Source organism: Leucoraja erinacea, chromosome 22 (assembly GCF_028641065.1).
Source record: "Leucoraja erinacea ecotype New England chromosome 22, Leri_hhj_1, whole genome shotgun sequence".
Lineage (NCBI taxonomy): Eukaryota > Metazoa > Chordata > Chondrichthyes > Rajiformes > Rajidae > Leucoraja > Leucoraja erinaceus.
In genome coordinates, this window is record NC_073398.1 from 32,758,396 (window position 1) to 32,781,460 (window position 23,065).

Sequence of the window (23,065 nt, forward strand, 5' to 3'; positions counted from 1 at the left end):
GTAAAAATGCTCCCACCTGCCACCCCTCGAGCCCATCCTGGGTCATCTCTAGGGTCGCCAACGGAAATGAGGCCGAAACGCCAAATAACCGAATGAGGACGGGACGCCTAAAAGCAAACGCACCGAAAGGCCGCTATGCCGAAACGCCAACCCACCGAATGGCTGTGTCGCCTACATGCCAACTCACCGAAAAGTCACCCCCCCCAACCCCGACCCACACACGGGGTGATTCACCCCCCCACCCCGGGGACAGACGGCTCAGGGCATTGGCAGCCATAGTCATAGTAAAGGTTACACAAAAAAGCTGGAGAAACTCAGCGGGTGCAGCAGCATCTATGAAGCGAAGGAAATAGGCAACGTTTCGGGCCGAAACCCTTCTTCAGACATAGTAAATATGGGGGGAGGGGACACACACACACAAATTCCCTGGCGGGTCGATGACAAGTGAGCATGACAACAAACTATTTTATCTCCCTCCCCCCGAACAACAAGAAGCACGTTTCATCTATTGTTTAAACACAGTAATACCGTCTGGTTGCCTGCATAACGCACACAAGCTCCTACGCTCAAAACACCAGGTAATCTATGATTAAGAAAGAACTGCAGATGCTGGAAAATCGAAGGTAGACAAAAAAGCTGGAGAAACTCAGCGGGTGAGGCAGCATCTTTGGAGCGAAGGAAATGGGCAACGTTTTGGGCAGAAACCCTTCTTCAGACTGCGAAGCGTCATGCATCACCGTTACGGGAACGCTGGCAAGGCGCCAAGTTGCACAGAGAGGGCTTGGCCACATGCCGGGCATTTCCAATGTTATGGGGAATGTGTGGTGGAATAGTGTGGTCTTGACATTGGCCAGGAGCACTTGGTCCGTGGCATGGTAACAGTCAGAAGGCATTGACACTGGCTGGGAACAACGGGCCCACTGTGCCAAGATCCACACTCTGCAGCAGTAGAGGCAGCAATCGACCAGACTGTATACTACAGGCCGTGTCACAACTGCTCCTCAAGTCAGAGGCCTCCCCTTGCACAAACAAGAGCCTCATCAATGTTTAGTTCAGCTTGGCCCCATACACACAGTGCTGGAGAAGCTCAGCGGATCAGGCAGCATCTCTGGAGGACATGGATAGGTGACATTTTGTGTTGAGACCCTATACTTTTAGACTCTACTTCTGAGATACAGCAGAGAAACAGGCCCTTCGGCCCAGATACCACAGGGCCACCAAGCCAACGCCAACCATCGATCACTCATTCACACGAGGTCCATGTTTTTTTTTTTGTTTTACATATACAGCGCGGGAAGGCCCACTGAGTCCGCGCCGGCCAGCGATCCCCGCACACGAACACAATCCTACGCACACTCGGGACAATTTCCAATCGTGCCAAAGCCAATTAACCTACTTCTTTGGAGCGTGGGAGAAAACTGGAGATATGGAAAAAACCCACGCAGGTCACGGGGAGAACGTACAAACTCCGTAAAGACAGCGCCCGTAGTCAGGATCGAACCCGGGTCTCTGGCGCTGTGACGCAGCAGCTCTACCGCTGCGCCAACTTGCTGCGACCTCTCACGATGTTGCTGCACACAAACTGGATGGTGTGCCCACTCACTTCACAATTGATTCATCGAAAGGACTTTATTCATTGCGGGGAAAGCACTCTGCGAATGCTTGAACGATATAAATGACCGACATAAACGTAGAAATTATAGGACGAAACAACCAGGAACCTCTCCATCGCTTCTACTATTATTTTCCCGTCTTGAGCGATATTTCATAATGAAAAAGACACAGAATCTTTAGCAGATGGGCTGAGATTGGGTTTTATGAGCCAAATATAAGCACCGTATGGATTATTACTTTTATGATAACCATTGTTGTACTGATTGGAGGACATCCAGAGGTAATAAGTCTGGAGCTGTACGAACTGGCAGCTTTAACGCCAGCAGTGGAAGGCAACAAGCATATCAGAACATGCAGCATGTTTAAGAAAGAACTGCAGATGCTGGAAAAATCGAAGGTAGATAAAAATGCCGCAGAAACTCAGCGGGTGAGGCAGCATCTCTGGAGCGAAGGAATAGGTAATGTTTCGGGTCGAGACCCTTCTTATTCCTGCACCCATGTTTCTATGATCTATGTTTCCAAGTTGAAGCGGTGTGGCTGGTGTTCTGCTCCGGAGCAGATTGATTCGCAGGTGGGGAGGACCATCGATGGCCGTGGTTCCCACTGCCAGCGATATATCAGGGTCGCAGAAAGGTTTTGAACATTTCAAAATCCAGCGGCGACAAAAAAATATGTCGCGACACTTGAAAAAACACTACGCGCCAATACGTCATCACACCGCACGTTTTACGGTGACCCTGATACGACAGTCAATGATGCCTGCAGTCGCTCAAAAAATTGCCAAGTGGGACAGGCCCTTATGGCCTTGGTACTAAAATCCATCTCAGTGGGATACAGAGAAAATCCACGGCCTCAATGTACACCACACATGTGAAGGGACTGAATAAGAGTCTCGACCTGAAACAGGCGGCTGTGGAGGCCAAGTTAATGTATATTATTAAGGCAGACAAAGGTGGTGAAAGGCTAGGATAGAGTGAATGTGGAGAGGATGTTTCCACTAGTGGGAGAGTCCAGGACCAGAGGCCACGGCCTCAGAATTAAAGGAAGTTCTTTTAGGAAGGAGAAGAGGAGGAATTTCTTCAAGATGTTTAAGAAAGAACTGCAGACGCTGGTAAAATCGAAACTAGACACAAACTGCTGGAGTAACTCAGCGGGTGAGGCAGCATCTATGGAGATAAGGAATTGGCGACGTTTCGGGTCCGAAGAAGGGTCCCGATTGAAGAAACGTCGCCAATTCCTTCTCTCCGTGGATGCTGCCTCACCCGCTGAGTTACTCCGGCATTTTGTGTCTTTCGACAAATTTCTTCAGTCAGAGGGTGGTGAATCTGTGGAATTCTCTGCCGCAGAAGGCTGTGGAGGCCACAAGTCAGTGGATGTTTTTTTAAGGCAGAGATAGATAAGGTTCTTGATTAGATGCATAGAGTCACAGAGTGATACAGGGTGGAAACAGGCCCTTCGGCCCAACTTGCCCACACTGGCCAACATGTCCCATCTACACTAGATTAATATGGGTGTCAGAAGTTCTACTTCGAGAACGTATGATCCTATTCAGCTTTAAAGTGCCTCCAACTTTCCAACAAAAGGTACATCTCCTTATTTTCTTGAGTTGAAAACTAAAGCCTACTACAATCTAGCCCTTGTGAGGTCACATGTGATAGGAGCAGAATTAGGCCATTCGGCCCATCGAGTCTACTCTGCCATTCAATCATGGCTGATCTATCTCTCCCTCTTAACCCCATACCATTCTCCTGCCTTCGCCCCATAACCCCTGACACCCGCACTCAGCAAGAATCAATCTGTCTATCTCTGCCGTAAAAATTGACTTGGCCTCCACAGATTCCCACAGATTCACCACCCTCTGACTAAAGAACATCGCCCATGGCAACTAATGGAAGTTAATTCACCAGTTTGACAGAGCCCCCTTTTATACATTTCATCTCCCAGAGATGTCTTGATGCCATTGTAAGTGGAGAAAAGGGATCTTCCAGCACGCTCCTTAAATTCCTAATTCACTTTACGGTCTTGGCCCAGGTTTGTGCCTTGCATCACTGCCACCCTATATCAAGAGAGGCAACTGGAGGCCAAAAATTACAACATAATCTTGCAAAAATAGCCTGTTGCTTTATTTTAGAGTCATGTAGTCAGAGAATGGTAGAGCCATCCAACAGGCCCTTCAGCCCATCTCCCAACTGTTATCAGGCAACTGAACCATCCCACCACAACCAAAGAGCAGTGTTATTTACTACTATCTACTACTAGCAACTACTATCTACCTCACTGGAGCCACGCGGACTATCTTTGTTTGGACTTTGCTGGCATTACCTTGCACTAAACGTTATTCCCTTATCTTGTATCTGTACACTGTGGACGGCTCGATTGTAATCATGTATAGTCTTTCCGCTGACTGGTTAGAACACAGCAAAAGCTTTTCACTGTACCTCGGTACACGTGACAATAAACTGAACTGAAACGCAACAAAAACTCCGACCAAGACACACCGACCAAGACACACCGTCTAAGCCAGGGGTTCCCACGGCAACTTTAATAGCACATAACAATTATTCCACTTATTTATGAACAACTAATGATGAACAGATACCGGTATACCAGAACCAGCCACAGTCAGTCAATGCGAAAAAATATGTACAAATCCAGAATCAACAAATCTACCCCCTGCCTGGGTAGGTGATATTCACCCCAGGTTGGGAAACTTTGATCCAAGCTATTCCCATTTGGTTTTTAAACATAGCCGGTTCTCATGGGACTTTTGCCCCTTGTTTATACCAGGAGGGAGAAGAGTCCAGGCTGTGAGGCCATGAGATCCGAAATCGCCATGTCTCCGTCTATCATCCACATACCGTACTTCACTGATGAAAGACCACATCAATGTTCAATCAGTCATCATTACGATGGCGTATATGACTTGCTCTGTTTGTTTGAAAATCAGATGTATACGATTTTCCCATAATTAAATAGACCAGTTGTTCCTCACCAGTCCCGAAAGCAAAATACTTGAGTTTAGTTGAGCTCAGAGGTGCAGCATGGACACAGGCCTTTCAGCCCACGCTAGCGCTATGCTATCCCACTTTCTCATCCACCTCCTCCTACACACTACTAGGGGGCAATTTACAGAGGGCCAATTAACCAACAAACCCACACGTCTTTGGGACGTGGGAGGGAACCGGAGAAAACCCATGCGCTCGTGGGGAGAACAGGCGAACTCCACACAGGAGGTCAGCACAGGAGGTCAGGATCGAACCCAGGTCTCTGGCGCAGAGAGGCAACAGCAATACCAGCTGCACCACCGCAAATTGTCAGCAGTCATAAAATGAGTCCAACAAATATATAAAGTGTTCTTTTTTCTGTCCAAGTTCTTTTCCGCCAAGATAGAAATAAGCCTCTTGACTCTTATATATTATTACCACTGTTAATAAAAAGCCAGTGTTGCTATTTGCTCAATTGCCTGTATAATCTGTGTCTCAACCACAATTTTGTAAAGATTACCCTGGAATTCGCAAAGGGTTTTTCTCCCTCGAGGACAAGTTAGTTTGTAGTTTTTTTAGTGTCAGAGATACAGCACAGAAAAAGGCCCTTCGGCCCACCGAGTCCGTGCCGACCAGCGATCCCCGCACATTTACTCTATCCTACAGAGGCTAGGGACAATTTACAATGTTCACCAAAGCCAATTAATCTTTTTTGCCAAAGCAAAAAAAACCTTGTTTTCAAGCGTTAGATTTAGCTCTTCAGGCTAAAGGAATCGAGGGATTTAGGGAAAAACCAGGGTACTCATTTTAGATGATCAGGCATGATCATATTGAATGGCAGTGCTGGCTCGAAGGGCCGAATGACCTACTCCTGCACCTATTTTTCTATGTTCTATACGTTTCTAATCTGTACATCTGTGGAGTGTGGGAGGAAACCGGAGCACCCGGAGAAAACCCACGCAGTCATGGGGAGAACGTACAAATGCCATACAGACAGCACCCGTAGTCAGGATCGAACTCAGTGTCTGGTGCTGTGAGGCAGCAACTCTACCACTACGCCACCGCGCCACCCGATGTTTAATCGGGCAAACAGCTGCCTTGGCAAGATACAGATAGTATTTCCGGGAAATTCAAAAGATGAAAAATAAAAAGTTTAAATTTCAACACCATTTTTTTTTAAATTTTCATCCAGTTTGAATTCTCAGCTCTGTCTCCATGCAGTCAGTCATTAAACCTCAGATAATCATCTGCCAAAAGTATGCACACATTAATCAATAACGTATCTGCTGAATGCACAGTGTTGATTTGACAGTGACGTTACCACTGTAGAAATATAAATGAAGAACATGCAGAAAAATCTCAGGACTCGTGTTCCGTTACTGGAGGACACCCTTTACCTCAGACTTCAGAGATACAATGTGAAAACAGGCCTTTCAGCCCATCGCGTCCGCGCCGACCAGCATTCGCCCGGTACGCTAGCAGTATATAACACACACTAGGGACAGATGGGGCTCGTCAGCCTGGGAAGGCAGTCCATCTAGGAGAGGGGAAAACTCTGATTTAAAACCTCCACTGCCTTGTGGCCGTATCCAGTCATGGAAAAGGCTCCAGGAGTAAACCTCAAGAAAATCTGGTCAGAGCCCCTAAGGCAATAAACAATAGACAATAGGTGCAGGAGTAGGCCATTCGGCCCTTCAAGCCAGCACCACCATTCAATGTGATCATGGCTGATCATCCCCAATCAGTACCCCGTTCCTGCCTTCTCCCCATATCCCCTGACTCCGCTATCTTTAAGAGCCCTATCCAGCTCTCTCTTGAAAGCACCCAGAGAACCGGCCTCCACCGCCCTCTGAGGCAGTTCGTCGTTGTCTACAACCTCGCTCTGGCAGCTCCTGCGATGGCACTGGTGCCAAACTGTAACGGCCCTGCTGTTCCTTTGGATCGATCAGTGACGTGGAGAGGGGGGGACGTGCTGCTTGGGCAACAGCCTGTCCTCCATATGACATCGATCGCCCAGGCTTGCACCCACCCGACCAGGATGCATCACCCATGGTCAGTCATGACCTAGGGAGGGGGCTACTACTTAGGGACAATTTACACCCGGAAAAAACCCACGCAGGTCATGGGGAGAACGTAAAACTCCGTACAGACAGCACCCGCAGTCAGGATCGAACCCGGGTCTCCGGTGCTGTGTGGCGATCCACAACTCTACTGCTGCGCCACCGTGCCTCACACGCTAAAAATAATTCTGATTATTGACGACGGAATTTTGTTTTTTGATCCAAGAACGTGAGTTTTAATTGACAGTTACTCATGAGTAATGAATGGTGTCCAGTCCAACTATTGTTAAAACAGAACAGGCTTCAGGGGTCAAGATCTCATTCAGCTGTTTGTGAGCACCATTAGTGCGGCACGATGGCGCAGCGGTAGAGTTGCTGCCTCACAGCGCCAGCGATCCGGGTTCGATCCTGACTACAGGCGCTGTCTGTACGGAGTTTGCACGTTCTACCCCCCTGACCGGGTGGCGCCAGCAATGGCTGCCTCGCCAACAGTCTGTCTGTCCTTTACTTCTTTGTGTGTGTTAAAATGTATGTTTTTAGTGTTCTTTAGCTTGTTTTGTGTGGGGGGTTGGGGGGGGAATTTTTTCTAATCTCGTCCCTCGACGGAGATGCGATAGGGAGAGGGTACAAACTTTGTACAGACAGCGCCCGTAGTCAGGATCGAACCCGGGTCTCTGGCGCTGTGAGGCCATAACTCAACATCCTGTCGGAGGCCGCTCGGTGCATATACTGGTTTACACTGAAGACAGACACAAAATGTTGGAGTAACTCAGCGGGACAGGCGGCATCTCCGGAGAGAAGGAATGGGTGACGTCTTGGGCTGAGACCCTACTTTAGACTGAGAGTCAGGGGAGAGGGCTGTGACCTCGAGTGCCAGAGTGCGCTATAGTCAAAACTGCCCGCGTTCCCAGACAGAGACGCCCCACAACGCTGGCTGGGCAATTCAGTTATTCTGCAGATGTCACTTTAATGGGAGCCGTGTTCTCGAAGGCGGATAGATTATGCACCTTATCCAATTGTTCCCATTAAAACTTTCATTAGGTAAACATTGCAAATTGCATAGGGGGTGAACAGGTTCCCATTCTCATTAACAAACTGCTCATCTATATTTATACTGGTGCAGCAGATAAAAGTCCTTCGGGACGAGTCATAATTATCAGCATTCTCACAAGTGTGCGGAAAAAGCCATCGGGGTGCGCGGGGAAATAGGCCGACGATTTGCATGCAGTATTCAGTCGGCGTCTGCGTTACTTACGCTGCTCGCCAAACACCGGCCTACAGAGGTCCCACTGTCACACCAAGGGGCTTTATTAAGGAGCGAGGGAGTGCACGACACACTCAAGTGTTCCCTTGAAAAATTATCATCATTAAATCCGCTCGCTCAGCCGCGCTTATTTGCAGAGTTCGCCGGGGAGAAGGTGAAAGGAAACAGTCTCAGATTCCACAGTGGAAGGGCAAACTTTGTACTCAGGGGGTGTAAAATTTCTCATCAACCAATTAAGCAAAATACAACGGCCTTTTTCCAAAGTAAGAGAGGGGTTGCTCTGCAAATCCTTGCCAATGTAATGGCTGATGCTCGGCACAAAATGCCGGCGTTACTCAGCGGGTCAAGGCAGCATCTCATGGAGGAAAGGAACAACAGGTAACGTCTCGGGTCGAGATGCTCAGGTCTCATTGGGTTCAATGCTCGAAATGGCACAGAGTTCTGGAGTGGCTCAGTGGGTCAGGCAGCCTCTCTCTCTCTCTCTCTCTCTCTCTCTCTTTCTCTTTCTCGAGGGAGCAGAGACAGGCAACGTTTTGAGTCGGGATCCTTCTTCAGTCTGAAGATGGATCACGAGCTAAAACCTCACCCATCCATGTTCTCCACAAGGTCTGAAGAAGAACCATCCTATCAACAACTATCTAACCCCATTGGAGTCCCTCGGACTATAAAAACATAGAGATCAGCTGCAGGAGTAGGCCACTCGGCCCTTCGAGCCAACACCGCCATTCAATATGATCTTGGCTGATCATCCAAAATCAGTACCACGTTCCTGCTTTCTCCCCATGTCCCCTGATTCTTTTAGGCCTTAGAGTTATATCCAATTCTCCCATCTTAAAATGGACGTTATCTCCCAGCCAAGTGGTCAACAGCAGGTTGGTCAATACTTCTAACCACAGACCACACCTGGTGTTACTAAGGAGCCAGTGGGAGGAACCTTTAGCTGAAGGGGCAGCACAGTGGTTTGGGCAGCACAGTGGAGCAGCAGTTTGCGTTGTTGCCTCACAGCGCCAGAGACCCAGGTTCAACGCGGTCACGGGGAGAACGGCCAAACGCCGTACATCCGGCACCCGCAGTCAGGATCGAACCCGGGTCTCTGGCGCTGTCAGCGCTGCAAGGCAGCAACTCTACCGCTGCGCCACCAGGACCTTGTGTTATTTATGCTCAGGATATAGACGGTATACACAGAAACATTCAAAGTAGGCCATTCGGCCCTCCGAGCCAGCGCCGTCGTTCACCTTGGTGTTTAAGAAGGAACTGCAGATGCTGGAAAATTGAAGGTACACAGAAAATGCTGGAGAAACTCAGCGGGTGCAGCAGCATCTATGGAGCGTAGGAGATAGGCAACGTTTCGTCCCGAAACGTTGCCTATCTCCTTCGCTCCATAGATGCTGCTGCACCCGCTGAGTTTCTCCAGCATTTTTGTGTAAGTTTTATTTATATAGCACGTTTTAAGTCAACTCGCACCGACACCAAAGTGCTTTACATAAAATAGCTAACAAGTTTCCATACCATAGAAAAAGGTTAACAAAAAAAACAAAAAAATGTGCCCGCCATTCACCTCGATCATGGCTGATCATCCAAAATCAGTACCCCGTTCCTGCTTTCTCCTCATATCCCCCCCGATTCCGTTAGCCCAAAGAGCTAAATCTAACCCTCTCTTGAAAACATCCAGTGAATCGGCCTCCGCTGCCTTCCGTGGCAGACAATAGCATGAAGAAAGGGGCAAATTCAGACTCGATTAACTAACCCTCAGGGCTAAAGGAATCATTTCAGTGAGCAGCCAGCCAAGGCGCTTATCAGCAGATTTTTGTGCATTCCAATATCCACTTGAGAAATACATTTGTTTCCAAAACAATAATGAAATCCACAGCCACTCAAAGGTGTAATTCGAGTTAATCTCGGCACTGGTGGCCAGGAGACGATGTGTACACGGTGCTTAGAAATAGTCCCCAACAATCACATTTGCTCGGGATAGTGAGCCTGCCAGGCAGGGAGCCATTTCGGCGAGCTAATATTCATTCTCAAAAGTGCTGCAGAGTTCTGACAGCCCATGCATGAATTCCACTTACACTTACCCATTATTACTTCTTGCGCTGAGAGCCGCTGGCTGAATCTGCACTCGCAAATGGATCGGAGACATCTCCCACGAGACCTCACCTCAATACGAGGTTCTAAACGGGACCGAACCGCTGACGGGGACATTGCCAGAACTGGAGGTTCCTCGGCTACAGGGGTGGGAGGTTGGGCAGGCTAGGACGTTTTGGCCAAAACGTTGCCCATTTCCTTCACTCCATAGATGCTGCTGCACCTACTGAGTTTCTCCAGCACTCTTGTCTACCCAGGCTAGGACTCTATTCCTTTGGAGCGCTGGGGAATAAGGGGCGATCTTATAGAGGTGGACACAAGATCATGAGCGGGTGGCGAGGGTTAATGTCCAGTCTTTCATCCAGGGGAATCCAGAGGGCAAAGGTTTAAGGTGTGAGTGGGAAGATTTAATAGGAACCTGAAGTGCTAGTGCTTTATTCCTTTGAGAGCAGTAGGATGAGGGGGTGATCTTCTAGAAGTGTATAAGGGGATTAGATAGGGTGAATGCACAGTCTCTTGGCCAGATTAGGGGAATCAAAGGCCAAAGGACATAGGTTTAAGGTGAGGATATTGGATAAGGTAGGAACCTGAAGGACATTTTTTCCCCACAAAGTGGGTGCATGGATATATGCATAGAATGCAGTCTTGAACTCGGAACAAGGGAATGATGAACCAGAGGATGTAGGGTGAGGTGAGAGAGGAAAGATTTAATAGGAACCGGAGGGTTTGAAGATACTGCGCGGAAACAGGCCCTTCGTGCTGAGTGGCTAGCACTGCATGGCCCTTCGTGCTGAGTGGCTAGCACTGCATTCCTTGGGGAGCAGGAGGATGATGAGGTGTAATCTTCTGGAGTTTACAAGATCATAAAAAGGATAGGGGAAATATGCAAATTTGGGGAATTGAGAACCAGTGGACATAGGTTTAAGTTGAGGGGGGAAAGATTTAATAGGAATCGGAGGGGCAACTTTTTCCACACTAAAATGGTAATGGGTATATGGAATGAGCTGTCGGAGGAGATTGGGGCAGACCCTAATAACATTTAAGACATTTGGACAGGTACATGCTTTGGAAAGGGTCAGAAGGATATGGGTCAGTGTGGGCAGATGAGACTAAGGTAGATGGGTTAGCTTGGACAAGTGGGGCCGAAGGGCCTGTTTCTGTGCTGCATGATGCTAAATAGAAAAAAAAAGACACAAAGTGTTGGAGGAACTCCAGGGTGTCAGGCAGCATCTCTGGAGAACACGAATAGGTGACCTCTTGGGTCGGGGCCCTTAATTCAGACTGGGTCCCTGCAGAAAGGTCCCAACCCAGAACGTCGCCCATCCATGTTCTCCAGAGATGACCTGCTGAGTTACTGCAGTACTTTTTTTTTGTGACCCAAGTCAAACAAACCTGTATGTCTTTGGAGAGTGGGAGGAAACTGGAGCATTTAGAGGGAACCAACCCGGGTCAGGGTGAGAACGTGCAAACTCCGCTCAGACAGCACCCGTAGTGTGGATCGAACCTGGGTCTCTGGCGCCGTAAGGCAGCAACGCTACCTCTGCGCCACCCCCTCTCCTCCCTCTCCACCCCCTACAGTCAATGGAGAGGAGGCATTTTATCTTGCTGTGGAAGTCACTGGCTCAAACACTGAATGCAAAACAACAAAAAATCAAAAGATATGCAAGGACATTCTTTCATATTTTCAACAGGTCCCGCGATGAGACAAAGAACAGCTGGCCTGTTTGGAAACACGTCCTCCCGAGAACAGGGCTGAAGGAATGTTCCTTAATTCCCAACTCGCTGTCGGTGGCCAGATTCTACAAGCTTGCACACCAACAGTGGACTCATCCCGACCCAGCTGTAACCCTCCCCATTCATCCAGCAGCGAGCAAGTGCAGATGCTTTGTCCACACTGTGTCGCGACTGCGGCAGTAACTCAGAGGGTCAGGCAGCATCTCTGGGGGAAAATGAAATAATAATCAAGGACGAGTCTCACCCCTTCCCCCCCCCTGGTCACTCCCTCTTCTCAACCTCTCCCATCAGGCACGAGGTACAGAACTGTGAAAACGCACACCTACAGATTCAGCTAAAGTTTCTTCACAGCTGTTATCAGGCAACTTAGGGATGGCACGGTGACGCAACGCCAGAGACCCCGGTTCAATCCTGACTGCAGGTGCTGTCTGTACGGAATTTGTACGTTCTCTCCGTGACCTGTGTGGGGTTTCTCCCAGAGCTCCAGTTTCCTCCCACACTCCAAAGACGTACAGATTTATAGCTAATTGGCTTGGTAAAAATTGTAACTTGTGGCTAGTATGCGGGGATCGCTAGTCTGCAAGGACATGGTGGGCCGAAGGGCCTGTTTCCACGTTGTATCTCTAAACTAAACAAAACTGGACTATCCTACCAGCAGCTAGAGAGCTGCCCTGTGCTACTATCTATCTCAAAGGAGACCCTTGGACTACCTTTGATAGGACTTTATCTCGCATTAAAATTTAATCCCTTCATCATGTATCTGTACAAAGTGGACGGCTCGATTGTAATCATGTATTGTCTTTCCGCTGACAGGTTAGCACGCAACAAAAAGCCTTTCACTGTACCTCGGTACACGCGACAATAAACTAAACTCAATTTAGAAGAGGTGACGTTTCGGGCCACAACCCCTCTTCCGACCGATTAGAAACGTCACCTATTCTTTTTCTCCAGAGATGCTGCTTGACCCACTGAGTTACTCCAGCATTTTGTGTCTCTCTCCTGCATGACCCAGCATCAGCAGGTCCTACTTACAAACTGTTTTAGGACTACATGGAATACGCACGTTTTATTTGGACTTGGCTAGATCACAACCCTCTCATCCCCGATCAGAGTCTCAATGGAGTGGCCCAGCACATCACTGATGAAAAAACACAAACGCTGGAGGACTGAGTGGGCCAGGCAGCATCCCTGGAGGGAATAGGCAGGCAACGTTTTGGGACGGGACCCTTCTTCAGTCAGATGTGTGGCTTAAAGAGACATGGAATCATACAGAGTGGAACAGGCCCTTCGGCCCAACTTACCCAATACCGCCCAACATGTCCCATCTACACTGGTCCCATCTGCCTGCGTTTGGCCCGTATCCATGTACCTGTCTAACTGTTTCTTAAACGTTGCAAATAGTTGTTATCTTGCTCTTTCACTACCCAGAGAAGGTCAGCAGGGCTTCAGCAGACCCAAGACCACAACCTGGTCTCTTCTGCCCCAGCGGCTTCCGGCCTCACTTGGTGAGGGTTAGCGGAATACAAGTGGGGTTGGAACCACGGCCAATTTCCTCACGTTCCACTGCAGCCCTTCCTCAACACCCACTACGTCACACACTCCTGGTTGAGAAAATTACTGGGTCTTCAGTTACACAAGCGCTCATCTACAAATCATCTTGCTCAGGCTACACACACACACACACACACACACACACACACACATGGACACACACACACACACACACACACACACACACACACACACACATAGATACACGTGCACAAATTCACAGATACACACACACATGGACACACACACATAGACACACACACACACACACACACACACAGATAGATACACACGCACAAACACACACACATATTCTAGTAATTATTTGCAAGATGAATTAAGAATTCATAAACCACCAATATTTGCCAAAACAAAAATAAACAGAACAGTTCATTTCTTAACGTCCTCGTGATGTTCCTCGTGCAGCAGGGTGTGGGAGGACAGAGAGAGTGGGAGGAGGGAGGACAGAAGGGGGGCAGAGAGAGGGGGGAGGACGATGGGGAGGAGGATGGGGAGGGGGAGACGGGACGAAGAGAGGGGTGGCGGAGACGGAGGGAGGGGGTGGAGAGGAGGGAGGGAGGGGGAGAGACTGAGGAGACTAACCCCCAGGGAGCAGAGACACAGACCCTCAGGTGTGGAAGAGAGACGGACCACAGGGGGGGTGATTCTGTCCGGGGGAGAGAGAGACACACACACACACACTGACCAACGCTCCCCTTCCCCTGGATGTTGAGGGTGGGGGAAACAACTGAGCACCATGGTGGTCCCAGACTCTGCAGGACAGGACAACTGGTCTGTGACACTCTCGTCTCCCCCCTCACTCCCCTTCCCTCCCTTTCCCCCTCTCCCCTTCCCTCTCCTCCTCCCCCCCTCCCTCCCCCCCCCTCACATCCTCCCTCCCTCCCCCCTTCCCCCTACCTTCCCTCACCCCCTACCCTCCGTCACTCCCTCCCTCCCTCATCCCTCTCCCTCCTTACCCTCCTCTCCTCCTCCTCCCCCCCCCCCTCCCCCCCTTCCTCTCCCTCCTCTCTCCCTCTCTCCCCTCCCTTCCTCTCCCTCCTTCCCTCTCCTTCCTTCCTCTCCCTCCTTCCCTCCTCTCTTCCTCTCCCCTGCCTCCTCCCGTGTCTCTAGCAGCAGTAGCGGGCAGGCAGGGCGGGGAGGCAGGGAGACGCGGCAGCCGGGACGGGCCGGACTGGGACGGGGCAATCGCGGGGCTGGGCAGGGGAGGCGATGCGGCCGCTGCTCCCCCCCCCCCCCCCCCCCCCCCCAGCACGAACACCGTGTACACGCTCTCCATCTTGTATTCATTCTCTCACACACACACCACACACACAGAGACACAGAGTGAGTGAGCGCGGAAAGTCCTGGCCATTCCCCGTCCTTTCACCCAGGACAATGTAGGAAAAACAGCCCCGCGTCTCCTCTCCCCCCTCTCCCATTTCTTCTCCCCTCCCCCTCTCCTTTCTCTACCTCCCTCTCTCTTTCTTCTGTCTTTCTTCTGTCCCTTTCCTCGCCCCCTTCTCTCGCCATCCTCTCCCCCTCTCCTTTCTTCTCTCCCCTTCCCCTCTTCTCCCTCTCCTCCCCCCCCCTCTTCTACCCCCCCCTCATATCCCTTGACTTTCTCTCTGTCTCTCCTTTCCTCTGACCTCTCCCCCCCCCCTCTTCTCCCCCCCTCTCCACTTCTCCCCCCTCCCCTCTCCCTTCTCCCTCTCTTCTCCCCCTCTCCTCTCCCCCCTCCTATCCCTGGACTCTCCCTCTCTCTCTCTCTCTCTCTCTCTCTCCTTTCCTCTGACCTCTCTCTTCCCCCCCTCTGTTCTCTCTCCTCTCCACCCCCCCCCCCCCCCCCTCCTCTCCCCCCTCCCCTCTCCACTTCCCCCCCCCCCCTCTCCCCTCTGCCCTCTATCCTCCCCCCACTCTTCTCTCCCCCCCCTTGCTTCTCCAACGCCAGAAACTCCTTCCCCCAACAAGCCCACGCCGCTGGCCCGCAGCAAAGCAAGCGCCGGCATATTCTGGAGACCGTCTCCTTCCTCGTTTTACTCACAGTCTGTCGGAGGCCAGGCCACAGTTATCCACCATGCTCTCGGGCAGAAAGTCCAGCTGGAAAGCGGTCATGTTCGCCCCCCTTCAGCAGCACCCTGTCTGTGGCGACGAGACAGCCCTGGGCGAGATAGTCCTCTAGACTGGAAACTGCTGTCCCGCCGATCGAGAGGGACAGGTGCTGGAGGATCTGTGCAGTTACCGCATCTCTCTCTCGCTCTCTCTCTTTCTCTTTCTTTCTCCCTCCCCCACTCTCTCTCTCTCCCTCTCCTTCCTTCACTGTGCAGAGGGGTGGAGGGTGAATGAGTTGCCTCAGATGCAACTGGAGGTGCTGACTGCTGAGAGTAGGAGGTTCAACACTGATCCAAACTAGTGCCAAGCCGATGTTCTCGAACACACACACACACAAAAATTCGCAGCAAGCGGCTTCCACTGAATGAACACATTCGGTGTGTTCCGCCGAGCGACCAAGGAGCAGAACTGTTGTTAACTCCTTGTGCCCCGGAGTGGCTGACTTGAAACAGACTTAAAACTGGGCAAAGTGTTGCTGCAGTCCCTCATATTACCAGCCTGAAGAAGGGTCTCGACCCGAAACGTCACCCATTCCTTCTCTCCAGAGACGCTGCCTGTCCCGCTGAGTTACTCCAGCTTTTTGTGTCTATCTTCGGTTTAAACCAAAGACCTTAGAGCTATAAGGAACTGCAGATGCTGGAAAATCGAAGGTAGATAAAAGTGCTGGAGAAACTCAGCTGAGTTTGTCTACCATAGAGCTATAAGATCTTCGGTTTAAACCGGCATCTGCAGTTCCTTCCTGCACACCCCTAAGACCACACCAATTACCTATCAGAATTTGTAAGTCTCTTTTTGGGGGGTGGGAGGAAGTCTTGAGATATCATAGCGTGGTAACAGGCCCTTCGGCCGAACTTGCCCACACCAGCCATTTACACTAGCCCGCGTTTGGCCCATATCCCTCGAATCCTGTCCTATCCATGTACCTGTCTAAATGTTTCTTAAACGTTGCGATACTTCCAGCCTCAACTACCTCCTCCGGCAGCTCGTTCCATACACCCACCACCCTTTTGTGTGAAAAAGGTTACCCCTCGGGTTCCTGTTAAATCATTTAACCCCCTCAGTCCACCTTTGCAAAAAAAAAGTTTTGAGATATCCAATAATTTTAAGCTGTCTCGGGGCACTTTATGAAATAAAATAAAATTAAATTAAATTAAATTAAATAAAAGCAGACTATTATCTAAATGGTGGTCGATTAGGAAAAGGGGAGATGCAACGAGACCCGGGTGTCATGGTACACCAGTATTGTTCCCGATGTTGGGGAAGTCCAGGACAAGATGTCACAGTTTAAGGATAAGGGGAAATCCTTTCGGACCGAGATGAGAAAAACATTTTTCACACAGAGAGTGGTGAATCTGTGGAATTCTCTGCCACAGAAGGTAGTTGAGGCCAGTTCGTTGGCTATATTTAAGAGGGAGTTAGATTTGGCCCTTGTGGCTAAAGGGATCAGGGGGATGGAGAGAAGGCAGGTACAGGATACTGAGTTGGATGATCAGCCATGATCATATTGAATGGCGGTGCAGGCTCGAAGGGCCGAATGGCCTACTCATGCACCTATTTTCTATGTTTCTATATAATGTCACCTCCCCCATCGCCCTCACCTATGAAACAGGACAACCAGTGCTGGAGTAAAACTGCAAAGTGCTGAGTACAATACATTGGTGAGGCCACATTTAGGCTATTGTGTTTGTTTTGGTCACCCTGTTATAGGAATGGTGTTGTCGAGCTGGAAAGGATACAGAGAAGATTTACGAGGATGTTGCCAGGACTCGAGGGTCTGAGCTGCAGGGAGAGGTTGAGCAGGCTGGGACTCTATTCCTTGGAGCTCACGAGAATGAGGGGTGATCTTATTGAGGTGGATAAAATCATGAGAGGAATAGACAATAGACAATAGGTGCAGGAGTAGGCCATTCGGCCCTTCGAGCCAGCACCGCCATTCAATGTGTTCATGGCTGATCATCCACAATCAGTACCCCGTTCCTGCCTTCTCCCCATATCCCCTGGTCTTTGCTATCTTTAAGAGCCCTATCTAGATCTCTCTTGAAAGTATCCAGAGAACCGGCCACCACTGAGGCAGAGAATTCCACAGAGTCACAACTCTCTGTGTGGAAAAAGTGTTTCCTCATCTCCATTCTAAATGGCTTACCCCTTATTCTTAAACTGTGGCCCCTGGTTCTGGACTCCCCCAACATCGGGAACATGTTTCCTGCCTCTAGCGTGTACAAACCCTTAATAATCTTACATGTTTCAATAAGATACCCTCTCATCCTTCTAAACTCCAGAGTGTACAAGCCCAGCCGCGCCATTCTCTCAGCATATGACAGTCCCGCCACCCCGGGAATTAACCTTGTAAACCTACGCTGCACTCCCTCAATAGCAGGAATGTCCTTCCTCAAATTTGGAGACCAAAACTGCACACAATAATCCAGGTGTGGTCTCACTAGGGCCCTGTACAACTGCAGAAGGACCTCTTTGCTCCTATACTCGACTCCTCTTGTTATGAGGGCCAACATGCCATTCGCTTTCTTCACTGCCTGCTGTACCTGCATGCTTATTTAATAGATTGGGTAAATTTTGCCTTTTGCCCAGAGCTGGGGAATCAAGAACCAGGAGATAGATTTAAGGTGAGGGAGGAAAAGATTTAATGGGAACTTGAGGGGTAACATTTTTACATAAAGGGTGGTAACCATATAACCATATAACAATTACCGCACGGAAACAGGCCATCTCAGCCCTTCTAGTCCGTGCCGAACACTTGCTCTCCCCTAGTCCCATCTACCTGCACTCAGACCATAACCCTCCATTCCTTTCCCATCCATATACCTATCCAATTTATTTTTAAATGATAAAATCGAACTTGCCTCCACCACTTCCACTGGAAGCTCATTCCACACAGCTATCACTCTCTGAGTAAGGACATTCCCCCTCATGTTACCCCTAAACTTCTGTCCCTTAATTCTCAAGTCATGTCCTCTTGTTTGAATCTTCCCTACTCTCTATGGGAAAAGCCTATCCATGTCAACTCTGTCTATATATGGAATAAGCTGCCAGAGAGAGTAGTTGAGACAGCATTTAAATGACATTTAGGCAGGTACATGGATAGGACGGATTTAGAGGGTTATGGGCCAAACGCAGGCAGGTGGGACTAATGTAGATGGGGCATGTTGGTCTGTTGTGGGCAAGTTGGGCCGAAGGGCCTGTTTCCATACTGTATCACTCTATGACTATTGGTGATGTTACAAGTGATTGTAACCCCATGACTCTACAAGCAATTCCTTCATGCTGGAAGTGGTGGAATGAGCAACTCCCTCCCAGCATGTGCTATAAGGCAGGGTCCATAAATACATTTCAAAGGAAATTATTAGGTTGCTTGAACAAGAAGATTACTAATGAAGAGTACAGAGTGAAGCGGAATGACGGACATGGGCAGAGAGAATATCCAGAAGAGTACCACAACGTTACATCAAATGCTGGAATGCTTAACATCATTGTTCATCGTCGCACTTTGTAATATGTGGGGATTAGACGCTGGCTGGATCTCACCAAGGCACCGAGCTCCCTCTGCAGATGCACAGCAGCGCTCCATGCACAAAACAAAAGCCAAGGAACGAGATATCGGACGGAGCACATCGACACCACAGTCAGCGCAAGGAAACTCGTCAGCGTTCTCTGGAGTTCGAGACCACTCATTGTTTCTCTGTTGCCATAATCACAGCAATATCACGGGGGCCCTCAGGATTAAAGGCAGCCGTCTGACTGAAAGGGTTAAATGCGCAAATCGACACCATATTAGGAAGATGCTCACTGCTCGAACAGGGGAGTGGGGAGGGGGGCAGATAGGTGTATATAACGGACCGTGACTCCCAGAACTCTTTCAAGAACCCTCATCAAAAGGACATCATGGTGGGTGTGTGTGTGTGTGTGTGAGAGGGGACGGGGGGGGAACACTCTGACAGCCATTTTGTGCGCAGCCTGTTCCCACAAACAGAACTGAGGCACATTGATCACTTAATTTGGAAAAAGTGCTCTTATAAATTGAAATAGAGCCTCTGATTTTTCTTTTGTGTTAGGGAGCCCGAAACAAGTTTGCTCGATTTTTCTTAGAGCCGCTAATTAAAATGTTATGGAAAGATGACACTGGGAAATTCGATCCCAGATGAGTGGAACAGGCACGGAGATTATTATTTACTTAAAGTGAAACAATATTAATTTTTACGTAAATTCCCCACTTGTTAGTCTGGAATGTGAAGGGAACACTGGAAATGTAATCTGTTTATAAATCTAATTATTATCTAATTTCCATATTAACAGTGACTTTCTGCTAACAATTAAACACTCATGGAGGTATTGGAATACAATATATGCTTGAATAGGCACAAGAGTGTGTGGAGCTACATATGCTTATTTTAGGTGTGACTGTTTGTTAATAAGTCTGTGTGCATCTATCGTTATATGTATTTGTGCAGTAACCAATGCATGTATTATGCTGCTGGCCTTGCCGAGGCAGCGTGAGGTGCAGATGCTTTAGCATGTGCTACCTCCCTTCCATGGACTCCATCTGCACCTCACCCTGCCTCGGCAAGGCCAGCAGCATAATCAAGAACCAGTCTCACCCCCGGTCACTCCCTCTTCTCCCCCTCTCCCATCAGGCTAGAGGTACAGCGGTGTGAAAACGCACACAGGGACAGATTCAGGGGACAGTTTCTTCCCAGCTGTTATCAGGCAACGGAACCATCCTATCATCCTATTGAGAGCGATCCTGAATACCATCTACCTCATTGGAGACCCCCCCGCAGACTATCTTTAAATGGACTTTGCTGGAGTTTATCTTGCACTAAACATTATTCCCGTGGGTCTGTACACTGTGTGGACAGCTCGATTGGCATCGGGTATAGTCTTTCCGCTGAATGGATAGTACGGAACAACAATGATTTTCACTGTACCTCGGTACACATGACAATAATTAGCTAAAAAATGCAACCGGCTTCCTCCCACATCCCAAAGACCAGCTGCTTTGTAGGTTAACTGACCCTCTGTAAATTGCCACTAGTGAGTGTGTGTGTGTATGTGCGTGCGTGTGTGCGTGTCCGTATTCATGTGCATGTGTGTTTGTGTGTGTACTCATATGCATTTGTGTGTGTTTACTCATGTGCATGTGTGTGCACATGTGGGTGTGTACTCATGTCATGTGAATGTGTGTGCGTATGTGTGTGCGCGCGCGTGTGCATACTCATTTTCATGTGTGTGTGTGTGTACTCATGTGCATATGTGTGTGTGTGTGTATATTCGCGTGTGTATGTGTATACGTGTGTGTACTCATGTGTGTGCATGTGTGTGCATTTGTGTGTGTACTCGTGTGTGTGCCTGTGTGTACTCATGTGCATGTGTGTGTGTGTGTCTGTACTCATGTGCGCGCGTGTGCATACTCATTTGCATGTGTGTGTGCATGTGTGTGTACTCGTGTGTCGTGTGTGTGTGTACTCATGTGCATGTGCGTATGTGTGTGTGTGTGTACTTGTGTGTGCGTGTAAGTATGTACGTGTGTGTGTGTGTGTATGTGTGTGTGTTTTTCCTTGCATCTCTCACCATTGATCCTCAGCCTCCTTCGCCTGTTTGTGAAATTCTTGCAAATCAAAATCCCTGGAGGGAAAATTGGATTCAAAGCAGCTTTTAATCATGGTATCAGGGGTAAAGTAGGATGTAAGTAGGTCACCGACTACATTCCAAGCTGCATTGGATACTGTTATAGTTGACAGCTGCACCACACCACAAATTTAAACGCATCCCCCTTCGCTGTCACTTACTGTCCACAGCAAGGGGCCGATGAAATAAATGGGAAGAGAGCACGGCAAATTTCCATGCAAGTGATGGCTTCAACTGATGTAGAAGTATATAGACAATGACGTGCTTCGCTACTTTGATGATCTGTCGATGAATGATTAAATATGTAGCGGTGAATTTATATTCACAAAACTGTGCGAGCACAAGTTGCTTATAATCAGATGGTCACAGACTGATACAGTGTGAGAAGAGGACATTTGGCCCATCGTGTTAATGCTAGCTCTTTGTCTATCTTTAATCAGACTTCCCTGGACTATTATCTTGCAAGGAACGTTATTCCCATTATCCTGTATCTGTACACTGTGTGATGCTTGCATTGTCTTTCCGCTGACTGGCTAGCACACAATAACATGTTGGTGAATCTGAGGAATTCTTTGCCACAGACGGCTGTGGAGGCCAAGTCAATGGGTGTTTTTAAGGCAGAGGTAGATAGAATCTTGATGAGTGCGGGTGTCAGGGGTTATGGGGAGTCGGCAGGAGTATGGGGTTGAGAGGGAAAGATAGATCAGCCATGACTGAATGGGGGAGTAGACTCGATGGGCCGAATGGCCTAATTATGTTCCTGTCGCTTATGAGATCAAAGATCTCTGCAATCAATTTTAATCCCCTGCCCTTACACCACAGCCTTGCTAAACCTTCCTCCAATTGGCTGGATCCCCCTGTCAGATTGGAATCTTGTTTTTTTTAATCTCACCTGTCAGTGTGGAGTTTGCACGTTTTTCCAGAGAATGCGGGGGTTTCTCCGGGTGCTCCGGTTTCCTCCCACATCCCAAAGACGCGGGGGTTTGTAGATGAATTGGCTTCTGTAAATTGTCCTGAATGACAACTGGTGTAAGGGTGATTGCTGGTCGGTGCGGACTCGATGGGCTGAAGGGCCTGCTTCTCTAAACTAACCACTGAGTCCACGCCGACCAGCGATTGCCCCGTACACCAACACAATCCTACACACTAGGGACAATTGACAGTTTTTTTAAACCATAGCCAATTAACCTACCAACCCACATGTCTGTGGAGTGTGGGGAGGTGACTGGAGCATCCGGAAGAAACCCACACCATTACAGAGAGAACGTGCAGACTCCACACAGACAGCACCCGTGGCCAGGATCGAACCCGGGTCTGTAAGGCAGCAACTGTGTTGCCCAAACTGGCCAATAGACAATAGACAATAGGTGCAGGAGCAGGCCATTTGGCCCTCCGAGCCAGCACCGCCATTCAATGTGATCGTGGCTGATCATCCCCAATCAGTACCCTGTTCCTGCCTTCTCCCCATATCCCCTGACTGCTATTTTTAAGAGCCCTATCAAGCTCTCTCTTGAAAGCATCCAGAGAATCTGCCTCCACCGCCCTCTGAGGCAGAGAATTCCACAGACTCTAAGTTAGTTGCTGCCTGACCCGCTGAGTTACTCCAGCACTTATTCATACAGATCTATTTTCCTTGTTTTGATATCCTGGTTTCCCCCATGTTAATTGTGAACATGAGATCTCCTCTTTGTTCTCATGAGGAGCCCAACAGCCTGATGTCCTTCCCTCAGGAAATGGCTCCCCGAAAGAAGGCAGACATCAGTGGTTTACGATGCAAGGCAGCCCTTGGCTCTTCCTCTTTCTAAAGGGAATGGAGACCACGGCACAAATCAGGAATGCTGACACACACACACACACATGTCTGTGATTAGAGTCATGGAGCCTTACAGTGTGGAAACAGGCCCAACTTGCCTACACCGACCAACATGTCCCAGCTACACTAGTCTCACTTGCCCGTGCGTTTGACCCACATCCCTCCAAACCTGTCCTATCCATGTACCTGTCTAAATGTTTCTTTCTGTTCC

General features: G+C 49.1%; 1 protein-coding gene across 5 annotated transcripts in view; it reads right to left on the reverse strand.

Moving 5' to 3' along the window:
- Window positions 1-23,065, reverse strand: part of celf2 (cugbp, Elav-like family member 2) — a 559,937-nt gene that overhangs the window by 243,978 nt on the left and 292,894 nt on the right. The window contains exon 1 of one of the 5 annotated variants that reach the window (XM_055653428.1): window positions 15,334-15,796. The exons of the other annotated variants lie outside the window; for them this stretch is intronic. Within the exon in view, the coding sequence (XP_055509403.1) occupies window positions 15,334-15,404 (71 nt within the window). The 5' untranslated portion in view covers window positions 15,405-15,796. Of the gene's footprint in view, window positions 1-15,333; window positions 15,797-23,065 lie in introns of those variants that run through there. 5 annotated transcript variants of the gene reach the window in all.